The sequence below is a fragment of the Lissotriton helveticus genome, chromosome 8 (assembly GCF_964261635.1).
Source record: "Lissotriton helveticus chromosome 8, aLisHel1.1, whole genome shotgun sequence".
NCBI classification, from domain to species: domain Eukaryota; kingdom Metazoa; phylum Chordata; class Amphibia; order Caudata; family Salamandridae; genus Lissotriton; species Lissotriton helveticus.
Genome location: NC_136069.1, coordinates 1,041,319,225 through 1,041,336,196, shown reverse-complemented (window position 1 = coordinate 1,041,336,196; position 16,972 = coordinate 1,041,319,225). Strand labels below are relative to the sequence as shown.

General features: G+C 43.7%; 1 protein-coding gene across 3 annotated transcripts in view; it reads left to right on the top strand.

Annotated features, from left to right (window-relative positions):
- BCLAF3 (BCLAF1 and THRAP3 family member 3) overlaps window positions 1-16,972 on the top strand; it is a 525,957-nt gene that overhangs the window by 386,267 nt on the left and 122,718 nt on the right. For all 3 annotated transcript variants that reach the window (XM_078657893.1, XM_078657894.1, XM_078657895.1), the window contains one exon: window positions 6,232-6,330. In XM_078657893.1, the coding sequence (XP_078514019.1) occupies window positions 6,232-6,330 (99 nt within the window). The remainder of the gene's footprint in view (window positions 1-6,231; window positions 6,331-16,972) is intronic.

Genomic DNA, 16,972 nt, shown 5'->3' with positions numbered 1-16,972 from the left:
AGGGTCCAGCCACCCCTATCATAGGCTCCCCTGCAATAAGTGAAATGCTGGTAATGAAAGATAAGGCAATAGGAATTTGGTGTGAAGGAAAAACATAAAACAATTAAAATAGGGGCTAGCCCTCTACTAAGATGGCATCCGTGAGGGGCAAGAGCCAGGCAACTCCCAAACCAGTGCCGAAGTGGCCACAAGGAAAGCAACCTGGGCAGCAGCTAACCATGTCACAGGTGTGTTTGTATGCTGCTTGTTCCGTGGTGGCGATGTAACTGGGAGGAGTCCACTACACTTTACTTGTTTGGCTGGGTGTACCTTCTCCTTCTCCGGCTGCCCGCTCTTTTCCCTATGATATATTTCTGCCATGGAACTAGTTTGGCTTTCAAACCTTGGTTGGCCTGTTACTGGGCCTTGTGTGTTGTGCTGTTTGGACAGGATGGGTGTATGTCTTAATTCTTAGGTGGAGTCGGGGATTGCATTCTTTATGTTTGTTTTTTATTTGTTGATGGTACAGCTTTGTAGTGGTGGGTGTATGGTTGGGATGCCTCTGTTTGATGTGGTGGGGCAGGTCCATTCTGATTGGAGAAAGATTTTAACGGGATCCTCATGTCTCAGTTTCTATATTTCATTGCTCATGGCTGCTCAAATTAAACAGATTACATGGAGTGTGTGGGGCCTCTCTGCTCCTTCTAAATGATACAGCGCACTCTCCTATCTAAAGCATAGGGGCGTTCATATTGCGTTTCTACATGAAACTCATCTAACGGAAACTGAAGTTTGGACACTCGGGCATGCTGACGGGGCAACTTTATGCTACTTGTACTCTGCTTTTTCAAGTGGCACTCCTATATGGATAAGAAATGGGGGTTCCCTTTCAATTGCACAGGGTGATTATTGACCCAGATAAGAGGTATGCTTTGGTACTGGGTCTCCTGATGGCAGGTATGAGGCTCTGCTGAATGGTTATTCCCCAATGTCGATCAGTCCTTGTGCCTAACTAAGCTGACCACTCTCCTATCACTGATGGTCGGTCCCCTATTTAAAAATAGTAGGGGGTCATTTCAACTGTGTGGCGGTCCTGGGGTTGGACAGGACGCACCTGCCTCTGCGCACCGTGCCAACAGGTAGGCTGCTGGAGGCAGCTCGTGCTTGGGTGTTGCAGTGGGATCTTGTTGATTGCTGGAGAGTGAGGAATCCAGAGGCCAGAGTGTACGCCTACTGTTCTGGCCTACATAATCTTGAGGTCTGGCTCGATACACTCTATACCTGTAGGGAAATGTGCGTTAGGTAGCTGGAATAGAGTATCTGGCGAAAACATAATCTGATAACTTGCCCGTGTTGTGCTTCCTTATGTGGACCTCACCCTGACCCAGTGCCCCTACTTGGCGATTAGACCTGGGGTTGCTTGAAGATCAGGCTTTCCGAGCACAGTTAAACAAACAAATTACAAATTATTGGCTGGATAATGCAGGATCGGCCATCCCGGTGGGAGTGGAATGGGAGGCTATGAAAGTGGTAGTCCGTGGTTGCTGCACAGCTAACTTGATAAGAGTACAGACCCAGTTACATTCTGACATTCAACGGCAGGTGGCGGTGGTTGATGGTTTTCCCTCGGACTTGAGGATACCCCAGAAGGTAGGTGGTGGCTATTAGAGGAATGAAAGAAACTGTTTGCCCTGGTAGTACATCTGCAGCATTTTGATTACAGGGTGTAGCTGACCTTAGCACACGCTTAGCGTTATAAATACGGCAAAATGTTGGCGTGCCTTTTACGGAGCACAAGCCTAGGACACACCATAATCCAAGTGTGGGACATGATGCGTTTACACAGGGGAGGGATAAATGCTGCATTTCTCCTATATTATCATGATCTATACTCGGCTGGGAGTGTTGGCAGTGAGGAGGATATGTTTGACTATGTATTAGCTTCCTCACCTGTGACCATCGGCATCACGGTGGCGGAGTTTTTAGGCGCAGACTTCACTGAGCAGAAAATGCCTGCACGATTAAGGACATGGCGAGAGGAAAGGTACCTGGGGTGGATGGTCTACCGATTGAATTTTATGATACATTTGCCTCAGTTCTTGCCACTAGACTGACCTCTCTATATAATGAGGCATGGTTGGCTCACCTCCACCTTACGGGGGTCTGCTATTGTATCCCTTCCTAAGAAGGATAAGGACCTGTTCAGCCTTGACTTGTATCACCCTCTGTCAATGCTCAATGTCGGTTACAAAATATTGAGCAAGGTACTTGCAACCTAGCTGCTCCCACATATGTGCACTCTGGTTCACTCTGATCAGACTGGTTTCATTGCCATTCGTAGCACCATACACAACCATCATCAAGTACTTCTGACTTTGGACCAGAGTGAGCAGTTACCAACGTCGGCCCTAGTAGTTATGTCCGTAGACATCCAGAAAGCCTGTGATTAGTATTGTTGTGACTTTCTATGTGCAACGTTGTTTAGCATGTGCTTCGGCCTTCCATTTGTTAAGTGGATGAAGCTGCTTTATTCTGATCCATTGGATAGGATTGAACTGACTCTCTAGTTTGAGGGATTTTTTGTGGAAAGGGGCACCAGACAGGGCTGCTCTTTATTGCCCCCCCTATTATTTGCTCTAGCCCCAAAACCCTTTGTGCGCAAGGTCCACATTAGGCCTTAATTATCGCGGGCTGCCTCTGAAGACATTTATTTATCATTGTATGCAGATGACATGCTGTTATATTTGAGAGGTGAAGACTCCAATGTTGGGGCAGTGGTATGAGCACTGATGGATTTTGATTGTCATTTGGGTCTGGTGGGCAACTGGGACAAATCTTGTATTTACCCCCTCTGAGAGAGACCAAAATCTCCCTACGGCCCGAATACTGCAATGGGAATTCATACTATGATATACTTATGGGTAAACATTTATCGCTTGGCAGACTTGATGTATGAGAGAAATTATGTCTGTGCTACGTTCCCAGCTGTGACTTCACTTGCCCTAAATGCGAAGCGGGTTCCTTTCATATGGTATGTTACTGCCCGTTGCTGGTGCCTAATTGGACCACTGTCCTTCAGGTGGTCTGTGTAGCTGCTGATCATGAGTACGCACTCAGCCCCCAGTTGTGCTTGTTGTTGATATATTATACTTGATGGTGCTGGCTTATATGCTGATTTACTATGCTTTTTATATCGAACATCACATCACCCACCCCACCTGCTTAGCAACTGTTTAACTTTTTTGGGTTTGAAATGCTAGTAATAATATTTAAAAAAAGAAAAAAGTCACCTGGCTCCCTGTGTCTGCTGACAGCATTGGGAAGCCAATCCTGCTACTCTTCACCTAGGTCGTCAGTTTGTCCACTGCAATTGAGATTCTGGTGTGGAGGCTGCACGCTGTCTCCACTGCAGCCACTCACTCTGCCTGGTCCCTTGGAGCCAAAGCACTTGTGTTATATGGTTCCCACTACAAAAGGTATGACTGCATATCAGGACAACAGGATTTCAGAATTAAGGGACTAAGTTCACCGACTGTTGGCCCAATTCCTACTTAGCTCACAATGCTTCACCCGAATCCCTAACCTTTCTGGGGCGACAGGTGATTTTGGCAGCCTCAAACATGACACTGATCCCCAAGGGAACAGTGGAAATAGATCTTACCCCTTTAGTTGGTTACTCACAAGGAAAGATACAAATAAAGTTTTCAATACATTTACTGAAACAATCGAAAACTTGAATAGAAGGAATGGGTGCAATTATTAGGCAGATAAAACAGAGTAATGCAACCAGCATTACAAACATGGTGAAAAGAATAAACAGTGTAACCATAGCAGTCTGATTTCCATATATATTTCTACCTGTCACTACCCCTACTGGGAGAGCATAGTGGATGTACCCTCTGTCGGATCGCTTAGGATAGCCTGATTGCCCATAACTGGACCAAGGAACCTGCTTGATGTGGAATTGGCAATTCCTCTTCACAGGATGGAAGATCAGCGTAAGCAGAGCTGCATGTCGAACACAGCCTTCGTTCCAGGACCATCGTGGCTGGAGTGCCACTCTGTCCCATAAAGGGACAGTGCACTGTCCACTATGCTAGAGGTACAGCCTGATGCAATGATGTGTCCAGATGTTAGAAGCCGTCTCCGAATGGTCAACGCAAGCACTAGGATATCATGTTCTGTTGTTTTTAGCCTGGAACGAAATGTACAGATTGTCACAGGAAACGCGTTCTAAAAACAAGCAAGCGTGTACAGCGTCTTCTGAAAATAATATTGTGCAACCAAAACATATAAAAATAACATTGCTAAAATTATGTTAGCCTAAAATGTCAAACTAAAATGTAGAACCAAAGTGGGCCGAAGAAGGCCTCACTATACTGGTGGCCTCCTGCATCCATGTAATGTTTTGTTGGATTCATTCCAGAAGGAACAGAATGTACCTCCCCAGGGTTGATTGCGAGGGAGATGAATCTTGTATCTGATGAAGATTTAGTCACTATGTTTGAGCCATAGCAGAGTAAACCGTTTGTGTTCTAACATTAGACCTTGACAGAAAGCTTAAATTATCTCAGTTGCCCTGTTGATGATTCAGCATTGTGACATTATTTGTACCTGAATTGCAATTCATGTTAACATCTGTAAAATATTTTTCCAATCCTTTGGGTTGATAAAACATTTACAGATACAGATTGATCAAAGCCCTGCAGTGTAAGGAGGATATATGCCAGGGATTGCAAGAGAAATCTAAAAACGATATTTGCATCATTACGTTCACCGAACCAGGCTTGGCTATGAGGCAAATGTATTCTATTTGGGTGTTAGTATGATGCACTGGTGAGTAAGAGCAGTCCCCTGCTCTTGGGTGACTCATTTTCCAATCTATTGGGCCATTTCGCCCCCCCCTCACTGTCTGTGTCTTCTTGGCGGATCTGTTCCTATTACTGGCCGTGACTACATTCAAATTCACTTCTAGAATAATCATGCACAAGAAATTCTCTTTGTCTTTTTTTTTTAGCATAAATGGAGATTAAAGTCATGAATGCATTGTCACTTTCCCCTTCATTGTAATGAATCTACCTACTCGGATAGGGACGGAATATTTTTCTCGGTTTCTGCCAGATGTGTCAAGGCTAGCATTCTGTAGCTCTTTCCCAGTTCATCAAAGAAGCGGGCTGTGGCTCCGACCCAGCAGGGCACGGTGCTTCGAGGGGGAGCACATGGGTAGGTGCACAATGGAACACTCATGAAGTGCAGCTCTACACATCTTGTGTACATCATCACCTTGAAATCAGCAACTTATCCCATTGTAGTGACTTATTCGTGTAGGTTCTCTCTAATCTGAGTCGGATCTTCCTTTATACTCTAGCTGTCAGCAACCTGTAGTCATTTTATCCATTGAGTTGTGTCCGACTCCTGGTGATTCAATGGATAAAATACCTCCAATTGTTTCAGTCGACAGCAATATTCTTGAGTTCTTGAATATTATTGTTTGTATCATTCTTGACTGCATCTAACCACCATGATCTTGGTTTTCCTCTTTTCCGTTTTCCTCCTCGTATTCCCAACATAATGTATTTTTTTCAAGGAGTTTTCTCTTTTCGTTATGTGGCCAAAATATTGTAGCTTAATTTTTATCATAAACCATTCCATTCCAATGACAGTTCCAGCTTGATCGGGTTATCTATTGATTGGTTCATTCTTCTAGCAGTTCATGGGATCCTCAAAAGCGTTCACCATCACCAGAGTTTGACGGAGTCAATTCTTCAACGGTCATTTTTATTAGTCGTCCAGCTTTCACATCCATACATTGTTTCAGGAAAGACCATTGCTTTGACTATTCTTATCTTAACAGCTCACAATGTCATCAAAGAGGATCATTGAACATCTCTGACTACCAATATTGATTCTGCGGATTAGTCTGATGCAGACGGCCGGCTACCAACACTTTTGTGCTACAGAGTGGCCATTACTCATGTGTTTTTTGTAAGATAATCCCCTGAATTCGAGTGTCTGTGCTTTTTGGCCTTCATGATATAGTGTAGGCCTGCACTAGCATGAGATGGTACAACTTTGGGTAAGACAGTAAGTTTAAAATGAGTTAACTCACAAATCTTTGGACATGCCATCTTAGGTAATGCTCCTCACCCTGTGGAAGTATTGATCATTTTAGTGGTGTCTCCATAGTATCAAATCACACAACAGTTGAAAGATACCTAAATCTGTACTAAAATATGTTTTTTTGCCTTGTAGCGAACGTATCCCAGTTGGAGGACAAATGACCACTTTGCTGATAAAAGACCATACGGAAACCGTTTTGAGAGTCCAAGACCCATTGGGAGACCATTCAAGGTAACATATTTGTTTACTACATGCATCGTTAGTTGAGTAACAACATCACTCTAGACATACCTGGGAAGTAACCATTGTCTACAAGAAAAGAACTGCTGAATGAACCTAATTGTTGTTTGCAAATAACTACTTAGAACCATCGAAATCACATAAAACATGCAAACATTGTTTTGCTCGGTATGGCCGGAACCTCTCAATTTCAGAAGGCTCCCAGAAAAATGTCCATAGCCCCATGTGGATCTATCTGAGCGCTTCCTCTTCATATAAATAGAAATAGGCAGCTGGTTCTCACTCTTCTCTATGTGGGTTGAATATTTGGAAGATCGCATAGCCCTGGCCCCGCTATTGAAATGGATTTCTTTTTGGCTGAACCCAGAATTAGATCTGAACCACAAGATTTTGAGGGATTGTTTAGCACTGGAGTATGGCCACTCTATCCCCTGGTTGACCTATATAAAAAAACTGGCAACTAAATTGGGTCGACCAGAATTGTTTGATTCGCCAAACAAGTTGCTGTAGGGGGACATGAAGTGGGCTAAAGAGACGTACAAACAATTGGCATATCTGGAAAGAGAGGAAAATGAACTACGCAAACCAACTGTAAGGGCTCATCAATTGTTAACAACTACCAGAGGTACAGAACCTTATTTGAGAATCGTCAATAACATGAATCATCGATTTTTATTGACCAAGTTTAGATTGAACAAATTTCACCTTCTCCTTACAGAACGCCCAGGTTGGACTAAGGTGTCAGAACTGGAGATTTGTTCTTGTGACGGATTCTCTATTAAAGACACTATGCACTTTATCTTTTTTTGTAAGCATTTATGCCCTATCCGTAAAAAGTTTATCATCCCTCTCATTAAAGGCAAAGGCTTTAGACAAGTTAGACCTGCCCTTTTACATTTACAGCTGTTGTCAAGTACTTGGGAGATTTTTAACATAGCAAACTTTTTGACAATAGCACTGAGACTGAGGAGGAAAAATAACTGGATACAGTGTACATAGCGGTATACTTAGGATGTAGGAGAAAGCGCTTCATTTCTTTTAAACTGTTCTTTCTGCTGGTTTTATCCTTTTTATTAATATTTATAAATGTACGTTTTTATATATATATATATATATATATATATATATATATGGAATTGTTGTGATTGGATTATAAATCAATGTTTCATATTTCTTTTAAATCTATGTCTTGACTCTGATGAATTATGTAGTGTACTTTTATGGTTTTTGATATGAACCGAATAAAGTATTTTTGACTGACTGACTGACTGACACTCTTCTCTATGACTAGTTAGGCACTTTAAGATCCAGTGGTATGAGTCAGACTACTCTGTCAGAGAAGCTCTTATCTGCAGGGGTTATATGAAATGCTTGAACTCTTACTCTGGTCACTGAAACCAGTCGACACACTCAGCTGTTGGCGTTTTACAATAAAAGGAATTTATTTATCAGCACAAAATCTTTGTGTATCAGAATAATGGAAATTATTCTGGTATTCTCAGTAGTTTTAACTTAGAATAAAATGAACATTAGAAGAATCCAAAGCAGTTTTACATCGCACATCTCTACTATTTGTAATTAATTAGTCTAAAACCTACCGAACACTTATGTAAATTATCATCCTCATGGTATTTGGTTGGATGAACAATTGGTATTTTTCCTAACTAAATTATGGCAAACCATGTACTTATCCCAGCGTTGCTTAGAAAGCTGTCGGGCAGATAATTGTGCTCTGGCATCTTCCCATAACAATCTGTCCTTGTGTCTCTCGCTCCTGCCAAATCTCAGGTCTCTTTATACCCTTCTATGCAGTGATACTCCATGATGGGGTGAGGGGGGAGTGTGTGCAGCCTTTTCATATCTGAACTGTACAGAACAAACAATGTCTCAAAGACTCGTTTGAAAAGCAAACACGTGTCCAACCTTGCTGCCGCCTTCTTTCCACATCTAGCCTGTGCAAGGGCGGATGGCCTTGCAATATTACTTGCTACACATAGCTCTCTGGGCAGCAGAATGGAAGATTCTTCACTGCACTTTGGTTATTTATTTTGTTAGCGCGACTAATACCAACCTGCTGCCATACAGTTAGGCCTGATTTCTGTGTAACTTGTCTGTGCCATTAGGAAAGCCATGCCACTTAAGAAGATTACCTAAGGTCACATCTGGCATGATTGAAGTTTGGCTTTAGGCAGACATTGGGAATACTGCTTGGTCTGAATAGAAACTCATGTGCTGATATTTATGTTCAGGCCTTTAGCTGTTCGAATTTTCATTCTGTGTAGAAAGTAACTTACGCATACAGCAGTGGTGGCTGGTAGATAATGGGGGGGGTTTGGGGAGGAAAAAAGTAACAAAAAACACCCCACTTACCTTACTGCGGCCGCCGTCTCTCCGTCGTTCCTTCCCTTCCTGGCAAGTCTGGAACCAGGAAGCACCCTAGCTCCCCGAAGCCAATCACAACGCTGCAATGCAGCGTTGTGATTGGTCTGAGCACCGTGGTTCGGCGCTCAGATGGGGACTGGGCATGTTCCCCACCAAGCTGTGTAATGCAGCCTGGTGGGGAACACGTTAAGTGAGCATGACACTTGGCCGGGCCAAGAGGGCCGGTCAAGCAGTCATGCACACTTTGAGTGTGCGCACTCACCACACCTCTTAGGCTCCAACCCCAGCTCCACCCTGCCCTAACCCATCCCCGTAGCAAAGAATAATATAATGATAACAAAGTTATTATCACTTTCTTTTTATTTTTTTCTGCTCTCAGAGCAGTGGGGAGATGCTCCTCCACCTTAGCGGAGGAGCTGCCCCTGACACAAAGACATAGTATTTACATATCTGATGAAGAAACAAAGGCATATTATGCCGCATTAGGTATTCCTTAATAATTTCAGAAGGCTAGTAGGGTACAAACAACAATAGTGCTTGTGTCTGGTCGCAGCAAGACCACTACCAAGCCAGAGGCTTCCCGCCCTCTTGCCCCAGTAGGAGGAGGTATCAGCGAGGGTTCTGGGATTGGGGCCAAACCAAAGTGTTCCTTGACAGGGGGTAAGGCAAAGGGCCCCAGAGCGGAGGCTTCAACGTCCAACACATTAGGCGCACAGGCCCTGTCTAAAGCGGATTTAGCAGCTATGATGGAAACATTTGTGGGTTCCCTTTTGGCAGGTATAGATTCTAAACTAGAACCGAACAAGCTACGTCCGGTTTCTGTTGAGGGAAGGAACTTTTTAATCCTCAGCAAAATAAGATGGGAAGCAATGCACATAACAATGGCCCCGTAGCCGCACTGGGACACCACAGCAACAAAGGTTTTAGTCAGCCTGGACTTTGTATTATAAATCAGGAGACCTTACCATCCCGCTCTCACTCACAGGAGAGTACCCTCCATCCCACAAGGCCCCCCGCCTCTCGTCTCAAAGGAAGGGTCGAAGGGAGGAGAAGGATGACCTCTTGAGAACCCCAGGATGAAGGCCCGGCCATGCACTAACAGGACCATTAGGAGGAAGCCAGGGTTAGGAGGGGAATCCACCCTAATGAATGGAGCGCCAGGTAAGCAGATTCAGGGCCCAATTACCCTCCACTTACCACCGAAAGCCACACCGTATGTTCTGGTCCTGGGCAATGTACCACTGATAAAGCCAGGCACTACTGAGGGCTTCCATCAGCTATAGAACAAAGTATTTCTCTGGCTGAACAACACCATTTTGGGGATTAGAGCGGAGAGATACATCAAGGTGGTGCAGAGAGTTGCCTGAGTAGGGGGGTATTAAAATAATTGTGGTGGTGAATGTGTCATAATCAATTTTAATAGAACACACGTGGCAGAGAGAATCCTTCATGTGACTAGCTCATGTTCCACCTTAGGTCCTGCCACTTCTATTGTGGCCCTCTCTCTGGGCTTTTTCTATAGCCCCCCCATATCTGCAACATCTCCTGGATCATGGCGCCCAAGGAGGCCTAGTAAACACTGAATGTACAGAGTTCCCCGAGGCTTAGTGTTAGTGTGGCCTAGCGGTCTCTCTCTCAGAAGAAAGGAAGAGAAGTGATGGTGAACAGGGACCCGCGAGAGTCCCTTGTCGGAACTAGGAAACCTCATACAACTGGGTAGCTGAATGATTGTATTTTCATCCCGCACGGTAGTTGTCTGGCCTCATCACCGGCTTCCTGCTCCAACGTCAAGCCGGCGCTGCAATGCCTGACGGGTAGCACTAAGTGCTACTCTCTTGTGGAGATCTTTTGTTCCTTGCCGTGATCGATTGTGTATGAGGGACCCAGGAAAATGAAGTAGTGAGCGTGAAAAAGTGTATGTTAAAAAAGGTTAGTTTAGTCCACTCAGAAGACTTTATTCGTGTGGTTAACTGCCTTAATAAAATAGTGAAGGAGGGGTACCGGGACCAGGAAGTCAATGTATTATGGTCTCGTTCAACCCTCACAAGTGGTCAACATGTTTCATGCCCTATGGGCAATTCTTCAGGACCTCGTCGTGCTCATAAACCAGTGAAAGAACCCATTTTGGGCGTTTACAGTGTATGTAGTATACAACCTGAGGGGTAACAAACCACACCAGGGCAGGTCAGTGGTCCTGTGAGGACATCACCCCTCAAACTCTTAGGAATCGCCTCGCAGTCTGCTCAGGTGGCACCCGTGCTGCTAGGTAAATACCCTGTCAGCACTGGGTTGGTGCCTCTAGGATCCTCCACCAAGGGTCGGCGTGGTCCGGCACTCAGAGCAGCTGGTGAGGCCTCCCATTTCAAATGTCTTTGACCCCTGGGGCTCTTAGACACATGTGACTGACTCCCAGCGACAGTGCCTGTGAATATTACGACTCCCATCTCACATCCCGATCCTATTCATCAGCCTGACCAAGGCAGCCCTGGAGCCAATTCCTTGGATGGCAATTACTGTAAATTTATTTCATAAAATATAGCCAGTCTGGGAAGAAAGCACGCGGACCCAGGATGGTGCAGTCTTGTAAAAAAGTTTGATGTCATTTGTTTGCAGGAGACGGTGGCCATTGAAAACTATTTTTTTTATGGAGGGGTAAAAGTCCTTTTTTTTTTGCCTGCTACCCCTTCGAGAGCTGGTTGATCCAAGGGTGGCCTGGTTGTTTATGTTTCTCTTATGTTGAAATGTAGTATTGTAGTACTGGCAACAGAAAACCCATGCTTGCAGGCTTTGTTATTCTCAGGTGGGTCTTGTAAACCATTGCTTTTGAAGTTTTACAATGCCACATCATTTCTTCCAGAGGTTGGTAATGTATCCCGGCTGGGCGTCCTTTTGACCAATCTTAACGTCTCCATCCGTCATATGATGCAACTTGTATTAGATGGAGTTTTAATATCCATTTATGTGGGGATCCAAGATCGCTGGGCACAGGGTGTTTATCCTGTCCCCATCTTTCAGGGATGCACTTAGAACAGAGGGGTCAGGGTGATAGCCTAAATGCCCTAGTGAGTGAATCCAATCTTTTATTAGCAATGGGCAAACTGGACCCATGCCAGACTGATATTACCCCCACTTTCAAAGGGAATGGTTGCGACTCATTTATTGATTTTATTTTTTTGTCTCTATCACCCCTTTTTACCTAATATTGGAATTTTCTATCAACGTGAGCATCCATAGTGACCATAACCCTCTCTGTCTTAAAGCTAGCTGGTCTCTATTTGGCCAGAATAAGGGGGGAGGAATGGGGAGCTATTGCAAGCCACAGATGAGGGTAGAAGGCTTAAATGGATTCCCAATTCTTTCCACGAGACTCTATCAGTCAAATGTTACAAGGACTTACAGATATGCCTGGCCACGCAGCAGGAGTTAGGTGAGATGATCAATGCTTTTGCAGCTATTTCCCACTCCATAGCTGATTTACTGAAGGCACAAGCACTCAAAGGGCACCTAGATAGGGCTCCAAAATCCTTTGATTCCGCCTGCTCGCATGTGGCTAGGAAGCTTAAGGAAGCACTACACACTACCACAATAGATATCTACTTAGTAAGAACTTGCAGAAAGCAGTCAGGCGAAAGGAGGCACTGAAGGAGGATACCTGGAGTAAGGTTATTGAGGCCAGTACCATCAAGAGTAGCACCAAGTTTTGGAGCATTGTCAACAGCCCTGGCATCGGATACAGCAAGCGCCCTTGATACCCGTATTACTGAGAACAAATGGGTTAGTCACTTCGAAGAAATGTTTCAGTGCCCTCTGGTTCAGAGTGCTTCCCACGGAGCGGGAGTGGAGAAATCAGCCCTGTCTGTCTCGGAGGGGTGAGTCAGGTTGGGTATAGCTGGGTTGACCCGTAATAAGGCCCCGGGACCAAATAGAACTCCCAACCTCCCCTGATCTTTATATTTCCAACTTGGAGTTGTGGGGCCCCGTTCTTACAACAGTTATCAGTGCTGCTGTCAGAGTTGTCCTCCGACTTACTGGGCCATCTCTACTATTGTCCCAGTTTTTAAAAATGGGAATAGAGACAGCACACACTGTTATAGGCCCATCTCCCTGTTGGATTCTGTGGTCAAAGTAGCTGGACACATTTTATTGGACAGGTTATCAAGTTGGGCTGTCAACAATAATATCTTGAAAATAAGAGTGAGGTCCGCTGCACTCCGTAGTAATCAATGAGTTACTATCAAAGTAATCAATAGTTCAAATATCTTAGGGTGCTCAGGGTGAACCCCTTCTGTCCGGGAGGGGCAGGGTAGCAATGCAAAGAGAAAGACCTTACAGGCGTACGGTGAAGGTCCTGAGAACTCCTGTGTGCTAAGTCTATGCTCAAAAATAAGCGAAAGTAATTTAAAGTTCAAAGTATTTATTCACTTTGTTGATTGAATAAATTGGTTCATGCTTCTGAATCCAAATTTTTAAACAATGGCTGATGTACAATCAATCGTAGAAGATTCCATATTCAAAACATCGTGATTATATATGTGAAAACATATGTAAATATCCCCGATGCATTTCGAGCTGGAGAGCTCTTCTTCAGGGGGTCCACATAATCTAAAGAAAAGTATGAAATGTAGGAAGTTACTAGTAACAGGGCCCGATGGTTGTAGGTTAAAGGTTAAAATGTGCAGGTACGGTATCGAAAAAATATCGAAAAAATAACATGCAGGTGATTAGTATCAGAAATATAAAGGATAAGATCATAGGAATGTGTACAAAGCCAGAGGCGAGTAGTGGTTATTTATATCGTGGATCACTAGTACAAAAAGTGCAAATGAAAGGAAGTAAAAAGAACCGAGTGAAACAAATTCCGAAAAAACCAGGTGGCGAAATGAGGTGGCGGAGGTGAAATCGAGTAACGAAAAAAAGTGTCAAAGGTGGAATCATGGTGTCCATACGCAAGCTAGCGGTGTAGGTAAAAGCACTCTTGAATATAGAGTGTACCTGGAAACGATGAAACTTACCGTGGATGAAATGAGGTGAACCGAGTGGTAGCGGCGTTCAAGGTTCCAGTGCGACAGGACGCCGGCAGTGGAATACGGAAGTGCGGGAGGGGTGCGCATGCGTAATATGGCGACACGGTGAAAAATAGAAAGAGGACTGGTGAAATGTGTCGGGAACAGTGCTGAAGGAATCAGGGTGGCCCGGGAAAATAAAGTTCGGTGAAAAAAGAAACAACATGGGAAATGAGAGCGGCAAATGTGCGACTGAAAAAAGGGAAGTTAACAAGAGGAAACAATGAGGGTGGAGGACACAAAAGGCCAATATAAATCAATGGGGGGCAAAAAAGACCGTAGAAGGAACATGAGGAAAGAAGAAAACAAGAAATAGCGAACAATGGACAAGGTGTAAAAAAGTGAGAGAGAAAAAAAACGAGGAAAACAATAGGAAAATGACCAAGATTAAGTGTAGGTAAAATGATGAAAAAAAGGGGTGCGGGGATGTAGTGCATGGTAAATGTGGAGCGCCTGGATGAAAAAAGTCCAAGAAAGTGAGGTGCATCGTGACGAAGTATATCTCAGAGGAGATGAATGGAATAAAACAATGAAGGGGAACACGAGTGATGATAGAAAAGAAGTCAAAGGAGGTGAATGTGGAAAAGAGGAATGAAGTAACAGAATAAAAGAGAAATGATCTGTGCTGATACTAAAATAGGCAGAGGAAAAGACCTGGGGATACAGATGAAGTGATAAGTGGTAAATGTGAAGGAAAAAATGGAGAAAAAAGAGGAACTAGGCATAGTGGGATGGGTTAAAAAGTTGCATGGGAGAGATCAGTAGAAGGGTAACAGTCACAAAAGAGAGGATCAACAGGTACATTAGACACAATGGAGTGGTCAAATTATAAGAAACTGCTATATTCCAGCCGTTCATTGAGTCCATTCGGGTGGACAGAGTTCATCTTGAATATCCAATATAGTTCTCTCTGGAGAAGGAATTTTCTTGGGTCCATGCCCTCCGGTTTGTGGACAACCTCCAATACGAGAAATCGAATTTGACTGATGTTGTGATTGTGTTGTGTGAAGTGCGCTGATGCTCTGGATTTCAGGTTTTCATTTCTGATGTTACTTCGATGTTCGATAAGTCTAGTTTTGATCTTAAGTTCAGTTTTACCAATGTAAGGAAGTCCGCAGGGACACTTCAGTAGGTAGACAACGTTTGTATCGCAAGTCGCGTTCACATTTAGTGAAATTGGAGTGCCTTTGGTGGGATGCATTATGATGTTACCAGGAATTATGTTATGACAGTTCGTGCAGTTGTGACAAGGTATAGTTCCTTTAAATACAGTAGGCTTATGGATGATGCGTGGTTTCAACATTGTCCCTAGATTCTTTGAGCATTGATATGCGAAGATGGGCTTGCTGTTAAAGATGGAATTGAAATCAGGTTCAAGTTGTAATACTGGTCAGTGATTGATAATACATTTTTTAATCAAGTGACTCTTAGTAGAACATTTTGAAACAAAAACATTCCGTTGTTCAATTGAGGTTGTTTTGCATTTGGGTTTGAGTAGAGTCGATCGATCAATCGTGTTTAATCTGTCATGGGCCATCTTGACAACTTGCATTGGGTAGCCTCTTTTAAGAAATTTGTTGATGATGATGTTACTATCATGTTTGTAAGCCTCATCAGTAGATGCAATTCTTTTAGCACGCATTAGTTGGGAGTAAGGTAGGTGTTTTTTGAGGCTGGGTTGATGGAAGCTTTAGTAGTGGAGATAATTATTGCGGTCGGTGGGTTTTGAGTATATGGATGTTGCAAGTTTGGTGTCGATGATGGTGATGTCCACGTCTAAGAATGAAATCCTCGTTGAGTTGATGTTGTGAGTGAACTGAATCCGGTCATTAATAGTGTTAAGATGGCTGATGGCAGAGGTAAGTTGATGTTCCGTGCCAGTCCAAATTAGAAAAATGTCATCAATATAGCGGTAGTAACATTTGAGATGATCTTGCCAGTGTGAGACAGACAGAATGTGTTGAGTTTCAAAATCTTGCATGAAAAGATTGGCATACGATGGGGCAGCGCAATTCCCCATTGCTACACCCGACAATTGGTTGAACCTGACAAGAAACGAAAGAATTGCCTTAACTCAATTAGCCACCAACAGTAACATCAAGATCTGCCCCGCTGACAAGGGCGGGTCTCTGGTAATTTTCGATACCCAGTTTTACCTGGACAGCGTGAACAACCACCTCTGTGATTCCAATACATACATGGAGATCAACTCTGATCCCACCAAGGATTATTCTGCTATCCTCCAGTCTCTCATTGACAAAGCTGTGTCTTTCGGAACCATCACTAACAAAGACCGCAGCTACCTCATCAAAACCCATCCTAACATTCCATATCTCTACATGATTCCCAAAATTCATAAGGACCCGATTAAACCTCCCTTCAGACCAATCGTTAGCTCATGCAACTCCATACATGAACCCATTGGCACCTACATAGATCGTCACCTGCAACTTTCAGTTACCCGAATGGAAAGTTACCTACAAGATACCACAGATTTTCTATCCAAAATCAACAACATCAGCATTGACCCACAAGTTCCTGTTTTACTGTGTACCATCGACGTAAACTCTCTTTATACGTCCATTCCTCACAACCTTGGCATCCAAGCCATTGAATCAGCTCTTCTGAAAACTAACAAATCCACTGACCTACAAGTTTTCCTTTTGGAACTGATCAAATTCACCCTCCTTCACAGTTACTTCAAATATCAAGACACATTCTTCATCCAATTGTCGGGTGTAGCAATGGGGAATTGCGCTGCCCCATTGTATGCCAATCTTTTCATGCAAGATTTTGAAACTCAACACATTCTGTCTGTCTCACACTGGCAAGATCATCTCAAATGTTACTACCGCTATATTGATGACATTTTTCTAATTTGGACTGGCACGGAACATCAACTTACCTCTGCCATCAGCCATCTTAACACTTTTAATGACCGGATTCAGTTCACTCACAACATCAACTCAACGAGGATTTCATTCTTAGACGTGGACATCACCATCATCGACACCAAACTTGCAACATCCATATACTCAAAACCCACCGACCGCAATAATTATCTCCACTACTCAAGCTTCCATCAACCCAGCCTCAAAAAACACCTACCTTACTCCCAACTAATGCGTGCTAAAAGAATTGCATCTACCGATGAGGCTTACAAACATGATAGTAACATCATCATCAAC